The 27,419-nt window shown below is 44.6% G+C and overlaps 3 protein-coding genes across 7 annotated transcripts; 1 reads left to right on the plus strand and 2 right to left on the minus strand.

Annotated features, from left to right (window-relative positions):
• Positions 1–5,765: 5,765 nt before the first annotated feature.
• LOC112266958 (inner ear-specific collagen-like) lies at positions 5,766–8,071 on the plus strand. Its single transcript, XM_024444932.2, has 4 exons — positions 5,766–6,182; positions 6,285–6,374; positions 6,489–6,560; positions 6,763–8,071. Exons 1-4 carry the CDS (start codon positions 5,783–5,785, stop codon positions 7,656–7,658), a joined length of 1,458 nt encoding a protein of 485 aa, XP_024300700.1. The 5' UTR covers positions 5,766–5,782; the 3' UTR covers positions 7,659–8,071.
• Positions 7,975–17,417, minus strand: LOC112266959 (high affinity immunoglobulin gamma Fc receptor I). Its single transcript, XM_024444933.2, has 6 exons — positions 17,294–17,417; positions 17,114–17,149; positions 15,689–15,979; positions 14,478–14,744; positions 14,015–14,290; positions 7,975–8,447 (listed from the first exon to the last, which is right to left on the minus strand). The coding sequence occupies exons 1-6, from the start codon at positions 17,316–17,318 to the stop codon at positions 8,248–8,250; spliced, it is 1,095 nt and encodes a 364-aa protein (XP_024300701.1). The 5' UTR covers positions 17,319–17,417; the 3' UTR covers positions 7,975–8,247.
• Positions 17,418–18,169: 752 nt separating this feature from the next.
• On the minus strand, positions 18,170–27,372 carry LOC112266956 (rab5 GDP/GTP exchange factor). 5 transcript variants are annotated; one of them, XM_024444930.2, is made up of 9 exons: positions 27,131–27,372; positions 25,868–26,070; positions 25,361–25,536; positions 21,240–21,409; positions 20,911–20,992; positions 20,583–20,715; positions 20,386–20,501; positions 19,996–20,252; positions 18,170–19,865 (listed from the first exon to the last, which is right to left on the minus strand). In XM_024444930.2, exons 2-9 carry the CDS (start codon positions 26,044–26,046, stop codon positions 19,464–19,466), a joined length of 1,515 nt encoding a protein of 504 aa, XP_024300698.1. In that variant the 5' UTR covers positions 26,047–26,070; positions 27,131–27,372; the 3' UTR covers positions 18,170–19,463. The 5 variants fall into 5 exon arrangements, with proteins under 5 accessions (XP_024300698.1, XP_024300697.1, XP_024300695.1 ...); XM_024444929.2 differs by having other exon boundaries at positions 25,868–26,093; XM_024444927.2 differs by having other exon boundaries at positions 27,061–27,371.
• Between the last annotated feature and the right edge of the window lie 47 nt (positions 27,373–27,419).

The raw sequence follows: 27,419 nt of genomic DNA on the forward strand, positions 1-27,419 counted from the left end.
CTTCTCACTAGGGCTGAAAGGAGATGTTCACCCAGGAGGCAAACAACGGTCATCCTTCTCACTAGGGCTGAAAGGAGATGTTCACCCAGGAGGCAAACAACTGTCATCCTTCTCACTAGGGCTGAAAGGAGATGTTCACCCAGGAGGCAAACAACTGTCATCCTTCTCACTAGGGCTGAAAGGAGATGTTCACCCAGGAGGCAAACAACGGTCATCCTTCTCACTAGGGCTGAAAGGAGATGTTCACCCAGGAGGCAAACAACTGTCATCCTTCTCACTAGGGCTAAAAGGAAATGTTCACCCAGGAGGCAAACAACTGTCATCCTTCTCACTAGGGCTAAAAGGAAATGTTCACCCAGGAGGCAAACAACTGTCATTCTTCTCACTAGGGCTAAAAGGAAATGTTCACCCAGGAGGCAAACAACTGTCTGGTCTTTCACACACGCAAACACACTCACACATCTTCCCACCTGCACTCCTACATCCTCTATACTGACACTTGGAGATCTTCTTTCCATTTAGAGTCTTAGTTCATGTAAAGTATCCATGCAAGTCATCCTGCCTCTGTCCCTGCTCCACTGCTGCTGCTTAACTCTTGGCTGTATATGTTTGTCTCCATGGTGCTGTACTGTGGGAGCGTCTGGGGTCACGGGCAGCGCCAGTGTTAAGTGAGTGGGCAGGTGAGCGGCTCTTGGCTCCCTGTGGCGAGGCCAGTAAACTGACCGGTTCTGTTGTGTGGACTGAATAGAGGAGTGAGACTGAGGGGTGGAACCTCAACGGGCCATCTCAGGGACAGACCACAGCAAAGGGAGAGAGAGACGGAGGGGGAGCAGGGGGCAGGAGAGGGCTAATAAGAGAATGCAAGAAGGAGAAAGATGGAGAAAGAAAGAATAAGAAACAGGCGAAAATTGTATATGTGCAAATGTATGTCTTTGTGGGAGGTCAAAGCACAGTCTTATATACTCAATAACTTGAATAGGTTAAGTACACACAAAGTTCTTTCTCACTACACCTGGAATCAACCCCCCCTCTCCATTCCTCTCCCTCCACCTCATCTCCCCTCTCTCCATTCCTCTCCCTCCACCTCAACCCCTCTCTCTCCATTCCTCTCCCTCCACCTCATCTCCCCTCTCTCCATTCCTCTCCCTCCACCTCATCTCCCTCTCTCCATTCCTCTCCCTCCACCTCATCTCCCTCTCTCCATTCCTCTCCCTCCACCTCATCTCCCCTCTCTCCATTCCTCTCCCTCCACCTCATCTCCCCTCTCTCCATTCCTCTCCCTCCACCTCATCTCCCCTCTCTCCATTCCTCTCCCTCCACCTCATCTCCCCTCTCTCCATTCCTCTCCCTCCACCTCATCTCCCCTCTCTCCATTCCTCTCCCTCCACCTCAACCCCCTCTCCATTCCTCTCCCTCCACCTCATCTCCCCTCTCTCCATTCCTCTCCCTCCACCTCATCTCCCTCTCTCCATTCCTCTCCCTCCACCTCATCTCCCTCTCTCCATTCCTCTCCCTCCACCTCATCTCCCCTCTCTCCATTCCTCTCCCTCCACCTCATCTCCCCTCTCTCCATTCCTCTCCCTCCACCTCATCTCCCCTCTCTCCATTCCTCTCCCTCCACCTCATCTCCCCTCTCTCCATTCCTCTCCCTCCACCTCATCTCCCCTCTCTCCATTCCTCTCCCTCCACCTCAACCCCCCCTCTCGATTCCTCTCCCTCCACCTCATCTCCCCTCTCTCCATCCCTCTCCCTCCACCTCATCTCCCCTCTCTCCATTCCTCTCCCTCCACCTCAACCCCCCCCTCTCCATTCCTCTCCCTCCACCTCATCTCCCCTCTCTCCATTCCTCTCCCTCCACCTCATCTCCCCTCTCTCCATTCCTCTCCCTCCACCTCAACCCCCCTCTCTCCATTCCTCTCCCTCCACCTCAACCCCCTCTCCATTCATCTCCCTCCACCTCATCTCCCCTCTCTCCATTCCTCTCCCTCCACCTCAACCCCCTCTCTCCATTCCTCTCCCTCCACCTCATCTCCCCTCTCTCCATTCCTCTCCCTCCACCTCAACCCCCCTCTCTCCATTCCTCTCCCTCCACCTCATCTCCCCTCTCTATTTCCCTCTTTCATTTCCCCTCTTCCTGCAAATGTTTTTGGCTGGTCATAGATCCCTCAGGTGGAGGTCTTTAACTACTGAACCATGACCTCTGGTGGTAGTAGTTGCATTTGTATCAGCCATAAGCTGTCCTGTTACCCCTGTGAGATTGAGTTTCATATCATTTATGGAAAGGAGGACCATTCTTCTAACAAGAGAAGTGTGAAATTGAACCCTAACCCATATTCTGAGGAGATGTAAACCTTTTCTCTTACTATACCATAAATGTATGTACATGGTCTTTGGCAATTATACCGTGTCTTTCCATGGCTGTGTGGATAGTTGGTCCCACTGACTGTGCAGTGTGGCTGTGTGTTCACCTGTAAAGAGGGTTAGAGAGATAAGCAGTTTCCTTTGACGACAGCTCAGGTTTAGTAACTGCTGAGTGAGACAGTGAGATTATCAGTGCTCTTTAGACTAAAGCTTTTCTTGGACAATCACCAAGTAGATAGTAATGATACGGATCCTTGTCCTGCGGTAGATATAGAGAGAGGATTTGGGCTCAGTAGGCGGGCGAGTGGGGCACCTGTAGCTAATGATTTACAACTGTAATCACTATCACGTCTATACTCCTTTCCACAAGCTCACAAGGACTTGACCAATATGGCCAGGAGAAATGTACCTTCTTGTATTGTGCTGCATTCCCTCCACCTGTAGTAAGACTGACGTGTATGAACCCCACTATGGGGCCACTGGAAACCTCCCAGCTTGGCTTTTGTCTCCCAGTAAGAGTGGGGCAGCAGGGTGGCTGCTGGAGGAATTTCTCTTATATCAGGTGACCCGTCGCCCCTCTCCCCTCGCCCGGCCCACACCGGGGTAGTGCTTCTCACAGGCACTGTATCCAGTGTCACAAAAGCACATTTTACACAACGGGTACAGAGAGTGGGCCACGGTGCGGTGCAGTGGTTCTGCTTGGTCCAGCTCCAGGCTCAGCTAGATTAGCATGTCGTTGGGTTTCAAACCTCCCCCTGGGCTCACAGCTCTACTCCTCATTGGTGGGGATGTCCATCATCAAAGCCTTAAAGAGATATCAAGAGGTCCAGTGTTGCTGCTGCTGCAGTCTCCATGGTACTGTTAGACAGGGGATCAATGATTAGACGGGCCCGTCATAATTAGGTAAGTGTCCATTTGGATTTATTGCTTTATACTGAGCTCTGTTCCATAAGCGGTTTCTGTTTTGTTTGGCCTTTTTGTTTGACAAACCATTGGGAGGTGATAGGTTGAGTGCCTGTAAGTTCTCAATCAACATCTTTGTGATGAAGGTATGTCTGGCTGTGCTGTGACAGTGAAATATTGAGTGGTTCATATATAGTGGCATGGAAAATTAGGTGAACCCTTCGGGATTTACCTGGATTTCTGCATGAATTGGTCATCAAATTTGATCTGATCCTCATCTAATTCACAACAATAGACAAACATAGTGTGCTTAAACTAGTAACACACAATTATTGTATTTTTTATTGTTTATATTGAATACATACTTTTCCCAACCGACACTGTGAATGTTTAAATTATGTGAACACCTAGGCTAATGACATCTCCTAAAGCTAATTGGAGTCAGGAGTCAGCTAACCTGGAGTCCAACCAATGAGACGAGATTGGAGATTTGGAGATTTTTTAGAGCTGCCCTGCCCTATAAAAAACACAAGAAGAATTGCTTGATGTGAATCATGCCTCAAACAAAAGAGATCTCAGAAGACCTAAGATTAAGAATTGTTGACTTGCATAAAGCTGGAAAGGGTTACAAAAGTATCTCTAAAGCCTTGATGTTCATCAGTCCACAGTAAGACAAATTGCTTATAAATGGAGAAAGTTCAGCACTGTTGCTACTCTCCATAAGAGTGGCCGTCCTGCAAAGATGACTGCAAGAGCACAGCGCAGAATGCTCAATGAGGTTAAGAAGAATCCTAGTGTCAGCTAAAGACTTACAGAAATCTCTGGAACATGTTAACACGAGTCTACAATACGTAAAACACTAAACAAGATTGGTGTTCATGGGAGGACAGCACGGAAGAAGCCACTGCTGTCCAAAAAAAACATTGCTGCACGTCTGAAGTTTGCAAAAGTGCACCTGGATGTTCCACAACGCTTCTGGCTAAATATTCTGTGGACAGATGAAACCAAAGTTGAGTTGTTTGGAAGGAACACACAACATTATCTGTGGAGAAAAAAAGCATACCAACATCAAAACCTCATCCCAACTGTAGAGTATAGTGGAAGGAGCGTCATGGTTTGGGGCTGCTTTGCTGCCTCAGGGCCTGGACAGCTTGCTATCATAGACTTGGGAATTCATTTTTCTATCGACCAAGACATTTTTCAGGAGAATGTTAGGCTATCTGTCCGCCAATTGAAGCTCAACAGAAGTTGGGTGAAGCAACAGGACAACCCAAAACACAGAAGCAAATCAAGAGAATGGCTTCAACAGAAGAAAATATGCCTTCTGGAGTGGCCCAGTCCTGACCTCAACCCGATTGAGATGCTGTGCATGACCTCAAGAGAGCGCTTCACACCAGACTTCCAAAGAATATTGCTGAACTGAAACAGTTTTGTAAAGATGAATGGTCCAAAATGTCTCCTGACCATTGTGCAGGTCTGATCCACAACAACAGAAAAAGTTTGGTTGAGGTTATTGTGCCAAAGGAGGGTCAACCAGTTATTAAATCAAGGGTTCACATATTTTTCCCACCCTGCACTGTGAATGTTTTTTTTACCTTTATTTAAATAGGCAAGTCAGTTAAGAACAAGTTCTTATTTTCAATGACAGCCTAGGAACAGTTCAGGGGCAGAACAACAGATTTGTAACTTGTCAGCTCGGGGATTTGAACTTGCAACCTTTCGGTTACTAGTCCAACACTCTAACCACTAGCCTACCCCACAGTGTGTTCAATAAAGACATGAAAACATATTGTTTGTGTTATTAGTTTAAGCAGACTGTGTTTGTCTATAGTTGTGACTTAGATGAAGATCAGATACATTTTATGACCAATTTATGCAGAAATCCAGGTATTTCCAAACGGTTAGCATACCTTCTTCTTGCCACTGTAAAGTAGAACAGTCTGCAACAGAGAGATGGATGGAAAAGAGAGCAAAAAAGAAAGGGGTCAAACTTAATTTACCTGAAGAGTTGATAAGATGTTTTATAGATGTTTTTTTGGAGGATTGTTGTTGTTAGGTCTCAAATGTTCCACTGCCCTGAGTTGAAATAACGTTACTTTTGAGCTACTGTAAATATTAACGTGGGATGTACACCTAATATAATCAGTTTTGAAATATTTTTTTTACAGGTCAGAACAGGTGAGCATCTCATGAAAAAGGCTTTAGTTGAGTAATCTGCTACTGAGATCCTCACTAAAGTCATTGGAGCAAAGTTTCCCCTCAATCCTATTCTAGTCTTGATTGTAATTTCCCCATATGCAGAGCAGTGTAGCGATTTAGGAAGAACAACCACAGCTGGGTTTGAACCAAAAACCATGCAGTGGCAGGGTAAGCTCAGTATATCCTGTGCCATAAAGCTCCAGACCTCTTGGCAGAGGCTGTAGTAAGTAGTATTTTTACATACAGTGACGCTACATCAGTGTAGAAGAAGTGACAATTTCTCAATTTCTCCCTCGTTAGATCCTTCTTTAACATCAGGATGCTCCCCTATCACTCGGCACTCTTGGCAGTGCTGTCACTCACAGTGACCAGTGTATCGACGAAGACCACTCAGCGGCCAAAGTACCAATACACCAAGAAGCCTATGCCTTACCGCGAGCAGCCCCAGATTACCATGCTGCCCCTAACCCCCATCATCCCTAAGACACTGAAATCAGTGGAGAAATCAGATCCCATGGACCCCTACCCTCTGGCTACCACAGAGACCACAACCTACCCCAGCGATGCCTACCAGGATTACTATTCTGAAACCACAGGGCCCCCTGGTGTTGGGCATGATAATTACACCATGGATTATAACGAGTGCTACTTCAATTTTTGTGAGTGCTGTCCACCAGAGAGGGGCCCTCGAGGGCCAAAAGGGGACAGAGGACTACCAGGTATTGAAATCACTATGACAACATAGGGACATTTAACAATACCAGTATGCTGTAGTGGTGATCCATGGATTTTGATGTCTTGATGAAACAATTTTCTCACAGGTTCACCTGGAGAAGAGGGGGAGCGAGGACCCAGAGGCTTTTCTGGACTGGCTGGTTCAAATGGAACTATGGGGCCAAAAGGAGACAGAGGTGAACACAACACAATTTTTAAAATTAGAAATATGTACACTTTACTGGCCGTGTGAGCAAACAGTAGATTTATTGATTATTCAAAGTTGTTTGTTTTCTATCTCCCTTTTCCAGGAGTTAAAGGTGACCTAGGATACCGTGGAATGGCAGGAACTCCAGGTAACCCAGGGAAACCAGGAGAGAGAGGTAACAAGCCATTCCTTTTAACACATGTAGGCATGTGATTGGTACAACATAGACAATCATGAAACAAGGCTACCTGTACCTGTTCAAGCCTCCATATACTGATTATTAAATCAACATAGAATCAATTCATATCTTCCTCATAGATTCTGTCTGGGCCTAGATGCTGAAATGGTCCACTTACACTGTGCTCTGCGCCCTGCAGGTGGATTTGGCTTCAAAGGTGAAAAAGGTGACAGCGGGCCCCCTGGTGTCAAAGGTAACCAGGGGGAGAAGGGTGAAAGCCAAAATGGGACTAAGGGTGAGAGAGGGGAACCTGGAATGGAAGGCCCAACAGGACCCCCAGGGCTGGCTGGAGTGCAAGACCAGAAGGGGGACAAGGGGGACAAAGGAGAGTGTGGGACATTTGGAGAGAGAGGACTGAAGGGCGATAGAGGGGACCCTGGGCCTCCAGGTATTCAGGGACAGGTGGGTCTTCCTGGGGTGGATGGCATGCAGGGCTCCCCTGGTGTGGCGGGCGACCAGGGGGATCTAGGACCCCCAGGGGCTCAAGGTGAGCCAGGGGTGCGAGGGCTGCCTGGACCCCAGGGAGGGAGGGGGATGTTTGGGCCAAAGGGTGACAGAGGCCCCCCCGGGATGAGAGGGGACAGGGGCCCTCGGGGGATTAGAGGGGCGAAGGGTAACGGGGTGATTCAGAAACGCTCAGCTTTCAGTGTGGGCCTCTCTCCCAGCAAGTCCTTCCCTCCATCGGGCTTCCCCGTCCGCTTCGACAAGGTCTTCTATAACGGAGAGAACCACTACAACTCCTCCTCCAACAGCTTCACCTGTGCCCACGGGGGGGTCTACGTGTTCTCCTACCACATAACCGTGCGGAACAAGCCCCTGCGCGCCGCCCTGGTAGTCAATGGGGTGAGGAAGGTGCGGACGCGGGACTCTCTCTATGGCCAGGACATCGACCAAGCGTCCAGCCTGGTGCTGTTGCAGCTGGCGGTGGGGGACCAGGTATGGCTGGAGACACTGAGGGACTGGAACGGTGTCTATGCCAGTAGTGAGGACGACAGCACGTTCTCTGGCTTTCTGCTCTACGCTGACAAGCCCTGACAAACGATCTGATATCTAATACAATCTACACTGTAACTCTACTGTACCTCCACAGGACCTAAACAATCTCTACTGGCAGTCCTCCATACCACCCATACAGTACCCCACAGACCAGCCCCTCTGTACTCCTGCTCTACACAGACAAGTTATGACAATGGAGCCCACTATACCACCACAGTACCAGGGACTGTAAAACACCTCTATATGAGTTGGCAGCACTCACCCCATCTCTCTTCATACTCCCTCTATAGACCCATCAACATACAGGCATCTTTACAAGACTGTCAATCTGGTAGAATGAAAAAAGTAAGACTGATAGCACTGGAATAGTTCATGTTTATTACTTGAGGAATACTAATCACACAATGTTTCCCAGGTTAGGTTAAGGAATCAGTACATCGTATCGCTGTATTATGAGCTTTTTGAAAATGAGCTTTTGTACACTTTTGAAATAAAATCAATATGTAAATGTTTGACTTTGACTGGATTTATTTGCATTGAACTTACAATCAACAGTTCAAATACAATCCATTGTTTCATTCACAACCTAAAAGACAAATAACATATTAATGAACAATTCTTAAGGAACTTAGAAGTCCTTCCACACCACTGTTCCATCATCTGAACCAACACCAGGGGCCAATGTGTTTGGAGAATCACCGGATACATCGGGTAAGGTAAGGGGCTCAGAAGGCTGGATAGAGGTGGTGGTCTGGGGAGGTCCTTTCATAGGATCTGGATGAGATGGAGCTCTGGGTTGGAGTGAGACAACTGGTCCCTGATGTATCCCTGTTAACACAGAGTCAGCATCAGGGGTGTCAGTTGGGTATGTCAGAGTATGGCACGTAAAATGTTATTATGTCACATGAGCCGAATACAACAGACCTTACTGTGAAATGCTTTCTTACTGTTAGCCTTTAACTAACAATGCTTTAAGAAGTGAAGAAAAAAAAGTGTTACGTAAATAAAAGTGACAAATAATTAAACAGCAGCAGTAAAATAACAATAGCAAGGCTATATACAGGGGGTACGGGTACAGAGTCAATGCGCATTGATATATATAGCCGTGCTATTGTTATTTTACTGCTGCTGTTTAATTATTTGTCACTTTTATTTACGTAACACTTTTTCTTAACTTCTTAAAGCATTGTTAGTCGAGGTAATTGTAACGCTTGTTGAAATGGGTAGACCAAGGCGCAGCGTGATTTGGGTTCATCATAATTTATTTAAATGCGATCCAGCAACAAAACAATAAAGAGAAACAAACAAACAAGCGTACAGCCTTGTAGGGCTCAAAAAGCAACAATACAAAAACAAGATCCCACAAACAACAGGTGGGAAAAGGCTGCCTAAATATGATCCCCAATCAGAGACAATGATAGACTGCTGCCTCTGATTGGGAAACATACCAGGCCAACATAGACTACACATAGAAAAAAATAGACTACACATAGAAATAATAAACTAGAACACTCCCCCAGTCACGCCCTGACCTACTCCACCATAGAAAATAAAGGCTTTCTATGGTCAGGACGTGACAGTAATATATACACTACCGTTCAAAAGTTTGGGGTCACTTAGAAATGTCCTTGTTTTCCATAAAAACATACATGAAATGAGTTGCAAAATGAATAGGAAATATAGTCAAGACGATGAGAAGTTTATAAACAATGATTTTTATTTGAAATAATAGTGTCCTTCAAACTTTGCTTTCGTCAAAGAATCCTCCATTTGCAGCAATTACGGCCTTGCAGATCTTTGGCATTCTAGTCGTCAATTTATTTAGGTAATCTGAAGAGATTTCACCCCATGCTTCCTGAAGCACCTCCCACAAGTTGGATTGGCTTGATGGGCACTTCTTACGTACCATACGGTCAAGCTGCTTCCACAACAACTCAATAAGGTTGAGATCAGGTGACTGTGCTGGCCACTCCATTATAGACAGAATACCAGCTAACTGCTTCTTCCCAAAATAGTTATTGCATACTTTAGTTTGGATATGTGCTTTGGGTCATTGTCCTGTTGTAGGAGGAAATTGGCTCCAATCAATAAGAGCTGTCCACAGGGTATGGCATGGCATTGCAAAATGGAGTGATAGCCTTCCTTCTTCAAGATCCCTTTTACCCTGTACAAATCTCCCACTTTTACCACCACCAAAGCACCCCCAGACCATCACATTGCCTCCACCATGCTTGACAGATGGCGTCAAGCATTCCTCCAGCATCTTTTTATTTTTTTCTGAGCCTCACGAATGCTCTTCTTTGTGATCCGAACACCTCAAACTTAGATTTGTCTGTCCATAACACTTTTTTTCAATCATCCTCTGTCCAGTGTCTGTGTTCTTTTGCCCATCTTAATATTTTCTTTTTATTGGCCAGTTTGAGATATGGCTTTTTCTTTGCAACTCTGCCAAGAAGGCCAGCATCCTTGAGTTGCCTCTTCACTGTTGATGTTTTGCGGGTACTATTTAATGAAGCTGCCAGTTGAGAACTTGTGATGTGTCTGTTTCTCAAACTAGACACTCTAATGTACTTGTCCTCTTGCTCAGTTGTGCACCTGGCCCTCCCACTCCTCTTTTTATTCTGGTTAGGGCCAGTTTGCGCTGTTCTGTGAAGGGAGTAGTACACAGCGTTATACGAGATCTTCAGTTTCTTGGCAATTTCTCGCATGGAATAGACTTTATTTCTCAGAACAAGAATAGACTGATGAGTTGCAGAAGGAAGTTATTTGTTTCTGGCCATTTTGAGATTTAATCGAACCCACAAATGCTGATGCTCCAAATACTCAGCTAGTCTAAAGAAGGCCAGTTTTATTGCTTCTTTAATTATAACAACGGTTTTCAGCTATGCTAACATAATTGTGCTAACACAGTGTGCCATTGGAACACAGGAGTGATGGTTAGTGATAATGAGCCTCTGTACGCCTACGTAGATATTCCATGAAAAATCTTCAGTTTCCAGATTCAATAGCCATTTACAACATTAACAATGTCTACACTGTATTTCCGATCAAGTTGATGTTATTTTAATGGACAGAAAATGTGCTTTTCTTTCAAAAACAAGGACATTTCTAAGTGACCCCAAACTTTTGAACAGTAGTGTACATGTAGGTAGAGTTAAAGTGACGGGGGGACCGATTAGTCGAGGTAATTGAGGTAAAATGTACATGTAGGTAGAGTTACATTGACAATGCATAGATAATAAACAGAGAGTATCAGCAGCGTAAAAGAGGGGTCTGGGTAGCCCTTTGATTAGCTGTTCAGGAGTATTATGGCTTGGAGGTAGAAGCAGTGAAGAAACCTTTTGGACCTAGACTTGGCGCTCCGGTACCACTTGCCGTGCGGTAGCAGAGAGAACAGTCTATGACTAGGGGGGCTGGAGTCTTTGACAATTTTTAGGGCCTTACTCTGACACCGCCTGGTATAGAGGTCCTGGATGGCAGGAAGCTTGGCCCCAGTGATGTACTGGACTGTATGCACTACCCTCTGTAGTGCCTTGTCAGTTGGAGGCAGAGCAGTTGTCATACCAGGCAGTGATGCAACCAGTCAGGACCTGTAGAACTTTTTGAGGATCTGAGAACACATGCCAAATCTTTTCAGTCTCCTGAGGTTGGTAGTTTGTTGGTGATGTGGACACCAAGGAACTTGAAGCTCTCAACCTGCTCTACTGCAGCCACGTCGATAAGAATGGGGGCGTGCTCGGTCCTCCTTTACATGTTGTCCAGAATCATCTCCTTTGTCTTGATCACATTGAGGGAGAGGTTCTTGTCCTGGCACCACATGGCCAGGTCTCTGACCTCCTCCCTATAGGCTGTCTCATCGTTGTTGGTGATCAGGCCTACCGCTGTTGTGTCATCGGCAAACTTAATGATCATGTTGGAGTCGTGCCTGGCCATGCAGTCATGAGTGAACAGGGAGTACAGGAGGGGTCTGACCACGCCCCCCTGAGGGGCCCCCATGTTAAGGATCAGCATGGCGGATGTGTTGTTACCTACCCTTACCACCTGGGGGCGGCCTGTCAGGAAGTCCAGAATCCAGTTGCAGAGGGTGGTGTTTAGTCCCAGGGTCCTTAGCTTAGGGATGAGCTTTGAGGGCACTATGTTGTTGAACGCTGAGCTGTAGTCTATGAATAGCATTCTCACATAGGTGTTCCTTTTGTCCAGGTGGGAAATGGCAGTGTTGAGTGCAATAGAGATTGCATCATCTGTGGATCTGTTGGGGCGGTATGCAAATTGGAGTGGGTCTAGGGTTTCTGGGATAATGGTGTTGATGTGAGCCATGACCAGACTTTCAAAGTACTTTTGGCTACAGACATGAGTGCTACGGGTCGGTAGTCATTTAGGCAGGTTACCTTAGTGTTCTTGTGCACAGGGACTATGGTGGTTACAGACTCAGTCAGGGACAGGTTGAAAATGTCAGTGAAGACACTTGCCAGTTGGTCAGCGCATGCTCGGAGTACACATTCTGGTAATCCATCTGGCCCTGCGGCCTTGTGAATGTTGACCTGTTTAAAGGTCTTACTCACATCGGCTACGGAGAGCGTGATCACACAGTCGTCTGGAACAGTTGATGCCCTCATGCATGCTTCAGTATTGCTTGCATTGAAGCGAGCGTAGAAGTAATTTAGCTCGTCTGGTTGGCTCGTGTCACTGAGCAGCTTGCGGCTGTGCTTCCCTTTGTAGTCTGTAATAGTTTGCAAGCCTTGCCACATTCGACGAGCATCAGAACCAGTGTAGTATGATTCAATCTTAGTCCTGTAGAGACACTTTACCTGTTTGATGCTTCGTCAGAGGGTATAGCGGGATTTCTTATAAGCTTCCGGGTTAGAGTCCCGCACCTTGAAAGCGGCAGCTCTACCCTTTAGCTCAGTGCAGATGTTGCCTGTAATCCATGGCTTCTGGTTGGTGTATGTACGTACAGTCACTGTGGGGATGACGTCCTCGATGCACCTATTGATAAAGCCAGTATCTGATGTTGTGTACTCCTCAATGCCAATCGGAAGAATCACGAAACATATTTCAGTCTGTGTTAGCAAAACATTCCTGTAGCTTAGCATCTGCTTCATCTGACCACTTTCTTATTGACCGAGTCACTGATGCTTCCTTCATTAGTTTTTGCTTGTAAGCAGGAATCAGAAGGATAGAATTATGCTCAAATGGAGGGCGAGGGAGAGCTTTGTACGCATCTCTGTGTATGGAATAAAGGTGGTCTAGAGTTTTTTTTCCCTCTGGTTGCACATTTAACATGCTGGTAGAAATGAGGTAAAACGGATTTGAGTTTCCGTGCATTAAAGTCTCCGGCCACTAGGAGCGTTGCCTCTGGATGAGCGTTTTCCTGCTTGCTTTTGGCCATAATCAGCTCATTGAATGCGGTCTTAGTTCCAGCATTGGCTTGTGTTGGTATGTAGACAGCTATGAAAAATACAGATGAAAACTCTTTTGGTAAATAGTGTGGTCTTCAGCTTATCATGAGATACTCTATCTCAGGCGAACAAAACCTCGAGACTTCCTTAGATTTCATGCACCAGCTGTTGTTTACAAATATACATAGACCCCCACCTCTTGTCTTACCAGATGCCGCTGTTCTATCCTGCTGAAAAAGCTTAAAACCCACCAGCTGTGTGTTATTCATGTGTCATTCAGCCACGACTCGGTGAAACACAAGATATTACAGTTTTTAATGTTCCGTTGGTAGGATATACGTGATCGTAATTAGTCTATTTTATTTTAGATTGATTGTATGTTGGCTAATAGGATCGATGGTAATGGTAGATTACCCTCTCGGCAACGGATCCTTACAAGGCACCTTCGTCCTCGATACCTCCGTCTCTTTCTCCTGCGAATGACGGGCATGAGGTCCTTGTCAGGCGCATGAAGTAAAACCTTCCTGTCTGACTCGTTGTAGAAAAAGTGTTCCTCCAGTACGGGATGAGTAATCGCTGTCCTGATATCTAGAAGATCATTTCGGTCATAAGACACGGTGGCAGAAACATTGTACAAAATAAGTTACAAATAACGCATAAAAAACATACAACAATAGCACAATAGCATAATCGTAGAATGGCAGCCATCTCCTTTGGCGCCATACCCTAGCTCAAGACCAAAAATGTTCAACTAGGCTACAAAAAATGTACTAAAATCATTCCAAACCCAATTAAAATGCAACAGCTGTTTAGCGTGTTGGTTGGCTGGCTTCAGGACCATGAGGAGCGTTGCTCAGAGAGAAGCTGTCCCCCCCCCTCCTGCCATACCCTAAGTTTAGCCGAACTGACGCCACTGGTCAGCATTATGAATCCTCCTAAAGGGGGACTGCATCACTACAATTTTTTTCTGGTTTCTCGTGTGTTCTGAGTGTTCACCTGTCAATCGCCCATAAGGTACGGGCTCGCTGAGCCTCTTCAGCCCCAGAGTAGGAATGCTGGCTTTGCACCAGTACCGGCCTGAGTCCCTCAGTACTGTGACTCTGTCCTGGGAAGAGGCAAGCCCCAGACTCAGCCCGTCCTGGTAGAAGTAGTAGTGGATGTGTGAAACGGGCTCACGGGCGTTCAGTTGAACATGACACACCAGGAGCATACGGTCTTTATGGATCAGAGGGTCATTGGGCACAATCTCCAACATGGGTTCTGTCAGAACCTCTACAGGGGAGAATACAGAGCATTAATACTGAAAAGTATTTCTCACATACCTACTGCTATTCAATTACCATTAAATATGATATGATAGTGATGATAATGGAATGATGAGGGCAAATCTAATTTGAAATCTGATTCCTCATCCTACACAAACTCAAAATGACAAATCACACCTGGCTATCAACCTCACCTATGATGGACACCGAAGCAGCCACTGAGATCACAGAGTTGGTTTGCCTCCGTCCATCCCAGGATGCTCTGCACCAATAGGATCCGTGGTGTTGCAGGGTAAGGTTAGTGACACACAGCTCTGGTCCAGACTGTCTCTGAAGCTCCACCCCGTCCTTGTAGAGTATGACCTCAGTCAGTCTAGGGTTGCCACGGACACGACACATCAGGGTCAATGTCTCTCCAACCAGCATGGGCAGGGGCGGGGCCTGCAGGATGGCCCACCCACCTGGGCAAAGAGTAGTAATTAACGGGATGGTGTAGTCCCTGTCTGGCCTGTTGACAGGTACCCTCTATGGTCTGGTGTGCTACAGGTATAACTTAGTCTGTTTCTGCTTCTTTTGCTATTGTCACACATGTTTGGTGTGACAACAAGAAAGGAGTCGTCTAATACATACTGCTAACAGAAGGTCAACCAAACTACACTGAACAAAAATATAAACGCAACATATAAAGTGTTGGTCCCATGTTTCACGAGCTTAAATAAAACATTCCAGAAATGTTCCATATGCACAAAAAGCTTATTTATATCAAATGTTGTGCATTTCTCCTTTGACAATCCATCCACCTGACAGGTGTGGCAGCATAATCACAGCATAATCACTACACTACACATGTGCACCTTGTGCTGGGGACCAGAAAAGGCCAACCTAAAATGTGCAGTTTTGACATGCTGCCTTGCAGGAATGTCCACCAGAGCTGTTGCCAGAGAATTTAATGTTTTAGAGAATTTGGCAGTATGTCCAACAGGCCTTACAACCGCAGACCACATGTGACCTCGCCAACCCAGGACCTCCACATCTGTTTTCCTCACCTGTGGGATCGTCTGAGACGAGCCAACCAGACAGATGATGAAACTGAGGAGTATTTCTGCCTGTAATAAAGACCTTTTGTGTGGAAAAACTCATTCTGATTGGCTGGGCCTGTGCCTGGATCCCCACTGGGTGGGCCTGGCTCCCAAGTGGGTGGGCCTATGCCCTCCCAGGCCCACCCATGGCTGCGCCCCCTTTCAGTTGTGTGAAATCCATAGACTAGGGCCTAATGAATTTATTTAAATTGACTGATTTTCTTATATGTAATTCAGTAAAATTGTTGAAATTGTTGCATGTTGCATTTATATTTTTGTTCAGTATAGATGTCATAACTGCTCAATATTCATATGGGTTCTCTTACCGTCCACCTCTATTTCTATAGGCAGGCTGTGGAGGGTGTGTTGCGTGCTTATCCATGTGGTTCTCAGGCCCTGGCAGTAATACTTCCCACTCTGCTGTGGCCTGGCCTTCCATAGGACAAAGTACTCAGACTCCTGGAGCTGCTCTCCCCCCCTGAACCACTGGTACCTCCACTCGGCCGACACTTTCCCAGGAACACTGCACTTCAGACGTACTCTCTCCCCTGAGAAGATCCGGGGTCCCCCATTAACTAGCTCAGCCACGGCTTTCAGCGGAGCCCTCATGGGGAGAACTTGAAGAAATGTTGACAAGTAAGTCTTTCTGACATTTTGAGTAGATTACTATGGCTGCGTTTACACAGGCAGCACAATTCTGAAATTTCTTTCCACTAATTGGTCTTTAATTTCTCCCCAATTTCGTGGTATCCAATTTTTTTAGTAGCTACTATCTTGTCTCATCGCTACAACTCCCGTAACAGAGCGCATCCAACCCAGAAGCCAGCCGCACCAATGTGTCGGAGGAAACACAGTGCACCTGGCAACCTTGGTTAAGGCCCGCCACAGGAGTCGCTGGTGCGCGGTGAGACAAGGACATCCCTACCGGCCAAACCCTCCCTAACCCGGACGACGCTAGGCCAATTGTGCGTCGCCCCACGGACCTCCCGGTCGCGGCCGGTTAAGACAGAGCCTGGGCGCGAACCCAGAGTCTCTGATGGTACTACTGCGCCACCCGGGAGGCCCCCCACTAATTGGTCTTTTGACCAATCACATCAGATCTTTTTCAGAGCTGATCCGATTGCTCAAAAGACCAATTAGTGAAAAGAAATATCAGAATTGGGCTGCCTGTGTAAACGCAGCCTACTAGAGAGACTTAAGCATAATTTCTGAGCATAAATGGTAACTTAAGTCTTATTTACATGGTCACCTAACATTACAAAAGACAGCTAATGTTCAGTAGTGTATAACTATTATGTAACTCAACTCATGAAAATAGACAATTTACATGTATTTTTATTTAACCTTTATTTAATTAGGCTAGTCAATTAATAACAAATCCTTATTTACAATGACGGCCTACCCCAGCCAAACCAATTGTGTGCCGCCTTATGGGACTCCCAATCACGGCCGGATGCGATACAGCCTGGAATCAAACCAGGGTCTGTAGTGATGCCTCTAGCACTGAGATGCAGTGCCTTAGACCGCTGCGCCACTCGGGAAATACATACTGTATTTCATATGTTGCCATTACACAAGACAAAACTGGTTTGAAGAGAAGGATTTGAATCTCAGAGGCTGCGTTTACACAGGCATCCCAATTCGGGTCCTTTGCAACTATTTAGTATTTTTCACCAATCAGATCAGATCTTTTGCCAATAATTGGTCATAAAGTGTAAATGTAGCCAGAGAGTAGTGTACTTAACACATACCTTGTGGTACAGCCCATTTAGGTAGTGTCGAAACAACTGAAACAATAAATAACCATTAATCATTCAAATAACCAAAAATAAATCCAGTGATCATTCTGTCAATCAATCAATCAATCAATGATCATCTATACACATAAATAATTGTCTGTAATCTCTTAAAGTAGACTGAAAGGAACTCACCAAGGAGGCTCAGTAACAGCTTCATGTTGAATGTTATGCTTGTGCTTCTGATGGGGATGATTACACTACAATCTCTATATATTGTCAGGGGAAATGAGACTAGTTTTCAGTTTCGATCGCAAAAAATACCATCTAATTTTTCATTAAATAATTGCATAATGCTCTTCCTGACATCACAAATAACTTTAGGGAAGTTCCTTTTTAGGAAGGAGGGAATTACAAAAGCCCTGGGATGCAACCTCATGTGTGATGTAAAAAAAAAAAAAACAGCAATAAGTTTGCCAGCCCAGCAAGTATATCATTTTGAAGCTGTGTCACAGTACCCAAATCAATATAGCCTGTGTACAAAACATTAGGAACACTTTCCTAATATTGTGTTGCACCTCCTTCTGCCCTCAAAACAGACAATTCATCAGGGCACAGACTCTACAATGTGTTGAAAGTGTTCCACAGGGATTCTGGCCCGTGTTGACTCCAATGCTTTCCCACAGTTGTCAAGTTGACTGGATGTCCTTTGAGTGGTGGACCATTGATACACATGGGAAACTGCTGAGCATGAAAAACCCAGTTCAAAGGCACTTAAATCTTTTGTTTTGCCCATTCACCCCCTGACACACACACACACACACACAATCCATGTCTTAAGGCTTAAAAATCTTTATTTAACACGTCTAGTCCCCTTCATCTACACTGATTGAAGTGGATTTAACAGGTGACATAAACAAGGGATCATCTTTCCCCTTGTCATTTAGTCATGGAAAGAGCAGGTGTTCTTAATGTTTTATACACTGTGTGCATTGCAAACACACCTTTGCTTTCTCTACTTACCATAGATAGTAATGTTACAGTGGTGACAAAGCCTTCTAGACACAGAACAGCTTTTGAGTTATTTTATTCATCAACAAACCCATGGACACTATAAAACAAAACTGTCTCAATAAGTTACATTAAAATACAAGACAATGTTGAGTTACTCCTTCAACATACAAAAACAAACCTACAAGGTTGTACAGATGTGTGTGTGTGTGTGTGTGTGTGTGTGTGTGTGATATGTATATATATTTTTAACATTCCTTTCAAAAATACCTGTTCATTGATTGCTGTGTGCTATCCAATGCCTAGTTATTTCAGTTAGTGTTTAAATTGGATTGAATGGATTTTGGCAACCAGGATTTGGCCAGCATTTGTACACTGTTCTGATAGTTACAAATGTAATAAAATGAAACATGATAAAAGACCAGAAAATATATTAGGTAGTATGTAAATTGACCTTTCTGTTGTATCAAAGATACTACTCATTCAACTCAATGTCTACTCTTCCTTCATATATCCACCTGATCCAGAATGAATGGTTACTACATGGAGCTGAGATCAACATTGTTATGGCTATTCTGCTTGGCAACATTTACCCCCAATACATTTGTACAAATAATATACACCACTGTAAAATAATATAAAGAACTTACTAAAAGTACTCTTCTTAGATATAACCATTCTAAATATGCACCCAGACAAAATGTAAACTTTGAGCTACAGTATCAATCTAGCCATTTTAATAGGTTAAAGATCATTATCCCCTCTCAGAAGACTATAGCCTGAACAATAGAAAAATAAAATAACTTCCTCAAACTAAGCACATGACTGAACAGGTTTGGCAGGGAAATGAAACCCCACACACACACACACACACACACACACACACACACACACACACACTTATTTATAGACATCTTCAGGGGAAATTTGGTCGTGGTCACATACACTCACGTGACCCCAACAGATCCCTAACGCTTGGGCTTCTGTACTCTGACTTGGATTCAGTCAGGAGGAGTAATATAGGGGACAAAGGAGGGCAAGATCAATGATCTGTGTCCCAATACTCTTAAAGCTTCCTTTCCTTATCTCCTTTCCTTCATGACCATGGATGAAGGTAATATGCCTGCAACTCATCTTGTCCTCTTACCAATCAGTGGGGAAGACAGACCGAGAAAGTTGGCTATTTAGGAGTACTGGGGTTCAGGCGACTGCAAGCATCTATTTTAAGTGTGCATACAATGGGGAGGGTTGGAGTTATATTTGTTGGATCCATTAGAAGGAACCTATATGTGCATAAGGACAGGAGACACTTTCCAGGGTGGAGAGAGAGTAACAAGTCCAAAGAGGGGGGGGGTCAGCCGGCAAACAACTGGGGTTGGAGAGGAGAAGGTAGGTGGTCGTTTTCCACGTTGTCAGCATCTATGGCAGAAGAGGTGGTGGGGGGAGCGGTGGGGTGCATTTCCAGGGGGAACCTCTCCATCACATCCTGCACTTTGTGCTCTACCCCATCCCTCCAGTCGATGAGGTCACTCTCCAGGCGGCGAGCCCCCTCCATGACGCGTTCCTGCCTCACGCCCAGTCCCGTCAATAGGTCCAGACTCTCGTTCATCTGGCTGAAAGCAGCACTACAGGCGGGGGAGGTGGCAGCCTGGGGACGCTGGGGAGACGCCTGGCCTGACATGTAGAGCTCAAACTCCTCAACGCTCAGGTTCAGAGACTGGCCATCCAGCTTCTCTATGAAGGCCACCGCACAGCACTGCAGAGAGAGAGAGGAGAGAGACAAAGGGGAATTAGGGGAATCAGAAAATACATTCTTAATATGTGTAAATTGAGTTTGTTTGGTACAGCTCGTCTGTCTGTTTGCTTTGTCGACACAGCCCTCTCACCAGGTTGGTGAAGTAGTATCCGTCTTCTCCGCTCATGAGGCGGCTAGGGTTACAGAAGCGGGTGATGTACTGGATGTTGGACTGCAGTCGCGGAGGGTTGGCCTTCAGGACGATGTAGATGAGGGTGGGCAGGAAGTCATCAGCAGATGCCGCCTCCTTCTTGGTGGTATTGATGGCATTGAAGATGTGCTTACTGCAGCGTGTGATGCAGGTCAGCTTGTCCCTGGGCACACGCTTCGAGTCCATCTCGATCACGTCTACAGGAGGTCAGGGTGGAACAGAGTGGTAGTTAATGTGCTATGATGACATTCTACATCACATGCATGTTCATTCAATGTTTGTGTCTCTTTGTAAAAATCTAAAAACAAATGAATACATTGTAAGTCTGACCTGTGATGGCTTTGACCACGTTATCAGACACCTCTGGAATCTCCTCATCCACAGGGACACACAGCATCTCAATGGTGACCCAATGCAAGGCCCTGCAACCCAGCCACCCCCATCCACTTTAGTGAACAGATGTACAAGGAGGCATACAGCAGCTTTAATACTTAAACTCAGTACCATATCTGTTTCAATGTCTTTACCTGATTCTCTTTTGAATGGCCAGGTCTTTCTTCTCATCATCTGTGGTCTCAGGACAGAAGACTTCCTCGTAGAGACGTGTCATCATGTACCTCTCTACCTCGTCCATCACACTCTCTACGCGCTCCGACGACCCTGGAGTCAACACGGACAGATGGGAAAACAGCAAATGTGAGTCATTCAAGGCCTACCAATAGGAGAGCTCTCTGAAAGAAAAGTGTGTTCCTTCTACTTCATTGTCACCAGCAACTTTATCATCAAGCCCCTACTTCAAGATATCCTTAATGTTCCAGTATTAGAGTAGTAGAGGTGAGGAAAGGAAAGGTGTACCTTTGAAGTGTGTGTGCAGGCGGTCTGAAAGGTTCTGGTAGAAGTCTTGAACGCACTCAGACAGCTCATCAGCACCCAGGTCCTGGGGAACAAGCTCACTATTAGCATGAAGGGATTGTCGTACATTTTCATTCATTTCAAGGGCGAGTTCATTTGGTTATTCACTCAATGCTCTAGAGTAACCTCAGCGTTTGTCTTTGTCATCCTTCTTCTACAACGAGGAAGTGAAATGTTCCAAACAAAAGCCGGAGGGGTGAATGAATAGAGGTAACCCCCATCAGGCTCTCCACATTCAGAAGCCCCTTATGGTATTGTGGTGTACTACTCACCCTCTTGTAGGCCATGCTCTCTGTGAAGGCTCGGCACTGTTTGAAGATCTCCCTGCCAGGTTTCAGTGTCTTGAGGAAGTCGATGAACTCTCGTGTGGTGCGGTCCGTCTCTAAGGGCTTGCGGCTCACTGAGGGGCTGGGGGTCGACAGGACCTCGCCAGGGACGGATTCTGAGAGGGGGAGGATACATAAACTCAGCGAAAAAAAGAGATCCTCTCACTGTCAACTGCATTTATTTTCAGCAAACCTAACATTTGTAAATATTAGTATGAACATAACAAGATTCAACAACAGACATAAACTGAACAAGTTCCACAGCCATGTGACTAACATAAATGGAATAATGTGTCCCTGAACAAAGAGGGGGTGGGGGGACAAAATAAAAGTAACAGTCAGTATCTGGTGTGGCCACCAGCTGCATTAAGTACTGCAGCGCATCTCCTCCTCGTGGACTGCACCAGATTTGCCAGTTCTTGCTGAGAGATGTTACCCAACTCTTCCACCAAGGCACCTGCAAGTTCCCGGACATTTCTTGGGGGGAATGGCCCTAGCCTTCACCCTCCGATCCAACAGGTCCCAGACGTGCTCAATGGGATTGAGATCCGAGCTCTTCGCTGGCCATGGCAGAACACTGATATGCCTGTCTTGCAGGAAATCACACACAGAACGTGCATGCTCATTAATTATTGTTTATGGTTCATTGAACAAGCATGGGAAACAGTGTTTAAACCCTTTACAATGAAGATTTGTGAAGTTATTTGGATTTTTACAAATTATCTTTGAAAGAAAGGGTCCTGAAAAAGGGATGTTTCTTTTTTTGCTGAGTTTATAATGGAGGGAATGATATACCTGTGTGTGTACAATATTCCTTAGGTGCTTGATATAAAGTACAGAAAAACAAGGGTGGGCTTTCTATTAATCTCATCCTTGACCAGCACAGCATGCAGAGTTGTGATTTCACACAACATCCTTCTGCAATTTGTGTTTCGCTAGTTACTTTTTGCTACGCATCAAATAAATGGTTCAACATGAATTAAATCAACCATGACTTGTCCTGTATTATCTGAACAGTTCTGTCTTTAAAACCCTCTAGAGTCTAAGCCGGGGGAAGGATTCTAAACTAACATGTAGACTTGTTTTAAGATGGTCATACCAACAACTATTTAGTGTATTGATTTTACCCTTAAAAGGTATCTTTTTTATTTTATTTTAAAATTCATCATTACTGCTATTAGCCAATAGAAACACACTGAGTAACAGATTCACTACATGGAACAACAGTCCCCCCCCAAAAAAATCAAAAGGAAGTTTATTCTGAAGTGTCTGCCATATATAAGAGAGATGGGATTTTTTGTATTTTTTACGCTACAGACGTTTGTGAGAAGACCAATTTTCAAGATGTCTCATGTCTGACAAATACTGCTCTAGCTCTGCTACCTTTTCACCAATATATATCTCTAGCTTAAAACAGACGGATTTTGATGGGGATTTTTTTTGTATGTTAATTAGATTTCCGCAGAGGTGTGGAAATTGTAGGCTAAGGGTTAAGGCGTGGTGATTTGATCTCTATATGGCCTCACCGATGAATGTAATTAGGTTTGCCTTGGGATTTGGTCTTAAAATCTATTTTCATTTGTCACATAGACAACAGGTGTAGACTAACAGTGAAATGCTTACTTACAGGTCCTTTTCCAAAAACGCAGTTAAAAAATATGATTTTGTAAAATAAAAAATGTAAATAGTGACGAGGAATAAATACACAGTGAATAACGAATAAAAGAGTATAAAGTATTCAGCCGGTTGTCCTTCTGGAAGGTTCTCCCATCTCCACAGAGGAACTATAGAGCTCTGTCAGAGTGACCATTAGGGCTTCTTGGTCACCTCCCTGACCAAGGCCCTTCTCACCGATTTCCCAGTTTGGCTGGGCGGCCCGCTCTAGGAAGAGTCTTGGTGGTTCCACACTTCTTCCATGTAAGAATGATGGAGGCCACTGTGTTCTGGGACACCTTCAACGCTGCAGAAATGTTTTGGTACCCTTCCCCAGATCTGTGCCTCGACACAATCCTGTCTCGGAGCTGTACGGACAATTCCTTTGACCTCATTGCTTGTTTTTTTCTGACTTGCACGGTCAACTGTGGGACCTGTGGCTGGAGTCTGACAATGTTTTGGGCCTTCCTCTGACACCGCCTGGTATAAAGGTCCTAGATGGCAGGGAGCTCGGCCCCAGTGATGTACTGGGCTGTACGCACTACTCTCTGTAGCGCCTTGCGGTCAGATGCCAAGCAGTCATCAGGCCTACCACCGTTGTGTCGTCTGCCAACTTTATGCTGGTGTAATGATGGTATTGTGAGTCGTTCGCATCTACAGGGCAATATACATTTAGACAGGTTACCTTGGCGTTCTTGGGCACAGGGACAATGGTGGTTTGCTTGAAACATGTACAGTGCCTTCAGAAAGTATTCACACCCCTTGACTTTTTTACACATTTTGTTGTGTTACAGCCTGAATGTAAAATATTTTGCCTACACACAATAACCCATCATTTCAAAGTGGAATTATGTTTTTGAAACTTTTACAAATGAATTACAAATGAAAAGCTGAAATGTCTTGAGTCATTAAGTATTCAACCCCTTTGTTATGCCAAGCTTAAATAAGTAGAAATTTGCTTAACATGTCACATAATAAGTTGCATGAACTCACTTTGTGTGCAATAATAGTGTTTAAGATGATTTTATCCCAAACATACAATTATTTGTAGATCACTCAGTCGAGCAATGCATTTCAAACACAGAATCAAACACAATGACCAGGGAGGTTTTCCAATGCCTCGCAAAGAAAGGCACCTACTGATAGATAGGTAAAAAAACAAAAACAAAATTGAATATACCTTTGAGCATTGTGAAGTTAATTACACTGTGGATGGTGTATCAATACACCCAGTCACTACAAAGATACAGGTGTCCTTCCTACCTCAGTTGCCGGAGTCAAAGGAAACCGCTCAGGGATTTCACCATTTAAATGCTGTGACAGGAGAAAACTGAAGATGGCTCAACAACATTGTAGTTACTCCACAATACTAACCTAAATGACAGAGTGAAAAGACGGAAGCCTGTACAGACTAAAAATATCCCAAAACATGCATCATGGCACTGAAGTAAAACTGTTAGGGGCAAATCCAATGCAACACATTACCACTCTCCATATTTTTAAGCATAGTGGTGGCTGCATCATGTTATAGGTATGCTTGTAATCGTTAAAGACGGTTGTTTTTCAGAATAAAAAAAGAAAAGGAATGGAGCTAAGCACAGATAAAATCCTATAGGAAAACCTGGTTCAGTCTGCTTTCCACCAGACACTGGGAGATTAATTCACCTTTCAGCAGGACAATAACCTAAAACACAAGAACAAATCTACAATGGAGATGCACACCAAGAAGACAGTGAATGTTCCTGAGTGGTCGAGTTATAGTTTACTTAAATCTGCTTGAAAATCTATGGCAAGATTTGAAAATGGTTGTCTAGCGATGATCAACATCCAATTTGACAGAGCTTGAAGAACTTTGAAAAAAAAATAATGGGCAAATATTGTACAATCTAGGTGTGCAAAGCTCTTAGAGACTTGCCCAGAAAGTCTCTGTAATCGCTGCCAAAGGTGATTCTAAAATGTATTGACTCAGGGGTGTGAATACTTATGTAAATGAGAAACTTCTCTATTTCATTATCAATACATTGAAAATATGTTTTTCACTTCATCATTATGGGGTATTGTGTGTAGATGGGTAAGAAAAAACATATTTAATAAATGTTGAATTCAGGCTGTAACACAGCAAAATGTGGAATAAGTCAAAGGGTATGAATCCTTTCTGAAGGCACTGTAGATATTAGACTGAGTCAGGGAGAGGTTGAAAATCTAAGGAATTCTAGCTGGATGCCCCATGTGACCTCCTCCACAGTGACTGGGGGGAGAGAGTGGTAGTGGAGCAGAATTCTGAAAGAGCGGGGAAAGAGGAACTGTACACCAATATTATGCAGAGGGAAGGTAGTTTTGGTTTGGATCTGCTCATACCTCAAGTAATGGTAGAGAAAACACGATAAACCCTATCTCAAAGACTTGGACCCTACCTTTCTTGGGCGGTGTCTTTGTTGAGGGAGTGAAAAACTTAGTCATTGTGTTGACTTTACGTGACTTCTCCTTGGTTTTCCTCTCTTCAAACTTGCTGAAGGGTGCGATGGCAGGCTGGGGCTGGGCTGCCCCCTGGTGGTTGTTAGCGTACGCTGCCTCCTCCTCCTTCTGTAACCTGGGACACAGAACAGGCATTGCTGTTACTACCACATGATCAATACTTCCGACAGAGACAGACAGAAAAAAATGTCAGAGATCAAAAAGTCAAGAATCATGACACTGTTCCATTTGCTTCTGTAAAAATGGCTGTTAAAATGATTTTCTTTGACCAATGATCAAAAGTAACAGCTGCATTTTGTTATTGTTTTGTTTTCGACTGCACCCCTCAATTTTATGCAGGGCATTCAGTGTTTGCCATCGGGCTCCTAGATTTAAAATTGAGTGCTACCTCCGCCCAGCAGCTGGGGGTTGATGCAAAACAAGTTTGCTCAGATAGACAACCACACCTCTCTGCCAGTGCATGGTCCTCCTGGATCTGTTTGTGTCTGGTTTGTTGGTACTCCTCCCGCCAGCACTTGGAGCAGAGGCCCTGCCAGGCTGTGTTGCCATAGAAACCACATCCCTTCGTACACAGCAGCTCTGACTGGTCCACATGGATCCCACGACGTTCCGACCGGTGGCTCATCCCTCACGGCTAGCGTGGATACGGCTGGGAACAGGAAAATGACAAGTCTGAATGGTAGAAAGATCCACAGTCAGAAGTAGGCCTACATCAAACTTGATGGCTATTTTTTATTTATCAGGACTTTGACAAAGTTGAATGCCTACACACTATGGGCCACATTCAGGTTGAGGTATTTGATAAAAAATGTATGTTTAATAGAGGTAGCTAGCGTAAAGACACATTTCAATACACACACTGAAAATCTTAGTGAATTCCTGTGCGTATCAAAATATGATTTCATATGGCAGTGTTTACACCTTTACCACCGTAACATTAAGGTCAACACTGGAAATCTGACAAGAGTTTGAACCCCTAAGAATCTGCCTATCCCTGATGATTTTGACTCCCGACTCACATTGGGAATGCATGATACGAAAATCAACACAGGAGGAATTTAATGGATGACCACAAACACTGTTGAAAATGTTTATGGCCTTCTAGCTGTGTCAAATCCCAATAGTGTAGCTGCCCTACACTTGACTTTGTTTGAAGCCACATTACAACATTACATTACAACGTTATTAGTAGCTAGCCATCCTGATTTATAAACACGCTAGTTAGCTACTTTACTACCAAATATTCGTATAACTAACCCTACTACGATGTAATGCAATGTAATGGGCTTAGCTAAACTCTAACTAGCTTGCTAACATTAGCTAGCTCTAAATTCACGAAAAACGCGACACAATGACATGACAAAGCTAGCTAGGCTTCTTCTGGTAGCTAAATATTAACAATAAACTTCGCTACAAAAATACCATAATTAAGTATTCTACAATAGACACACCTGACCACTGGGTCCTTAGCAGAGTAGAGATACATTGAACTAGGGTTTGGCTCACTACTAGAAGCTAACATTAGCTAGCTAGCTAGCTAGTTTGCGGTTGACGTTAGCTAGCTAGGGTGACAGTAATTCCAGACCCAACAAAATTGACAAACAATTTCGTTAGCTAACAACATTCTGTGACTCATTACCTTTTCAGAAAGATTGAGTGTAGATATATGTAGTTTTTTATGCAGCCAATTGGCACCATCTGCTACCCACCCGTCTGACAGACCAGTTTGTTTACGTAGTCACCCTTCTTCCTCGTTAGTCGATATCCAATGGCGCGCTCTTGAGACCATTTCAGGTATACAGACAGTGCTGTGCAACACTATATTCCTTCAAATGGGAAATTATTAAAACGTTATTCATTTTATATGGGGTTCTTATTCAGAGCGATTTACAGTTAGTGTATGAATATAAAGGCAGCTAGATATGGACAACCACATATCACATTCATAGTAAGTAGCTATATAATAAAGTATTGATGTCAGACGTTTTCGGGAAGATG

Source organism: Oncorhynchus tshawytscha, linkage group LG14 (genome assembly GCF_018296145.1).
Source record: "Oncorhynchus tshawytscha isolate Ot180627B linkage group LG14, Otsh_v2.0, whole genome shotgun sequence".
Lineage (NCBI taxonomy): Eukaryota > Metazoa > Chordata > Actinopteri > Salmoniformes > Salmonidae > Oncorhynchus > Oncorhynchus tshawytscha.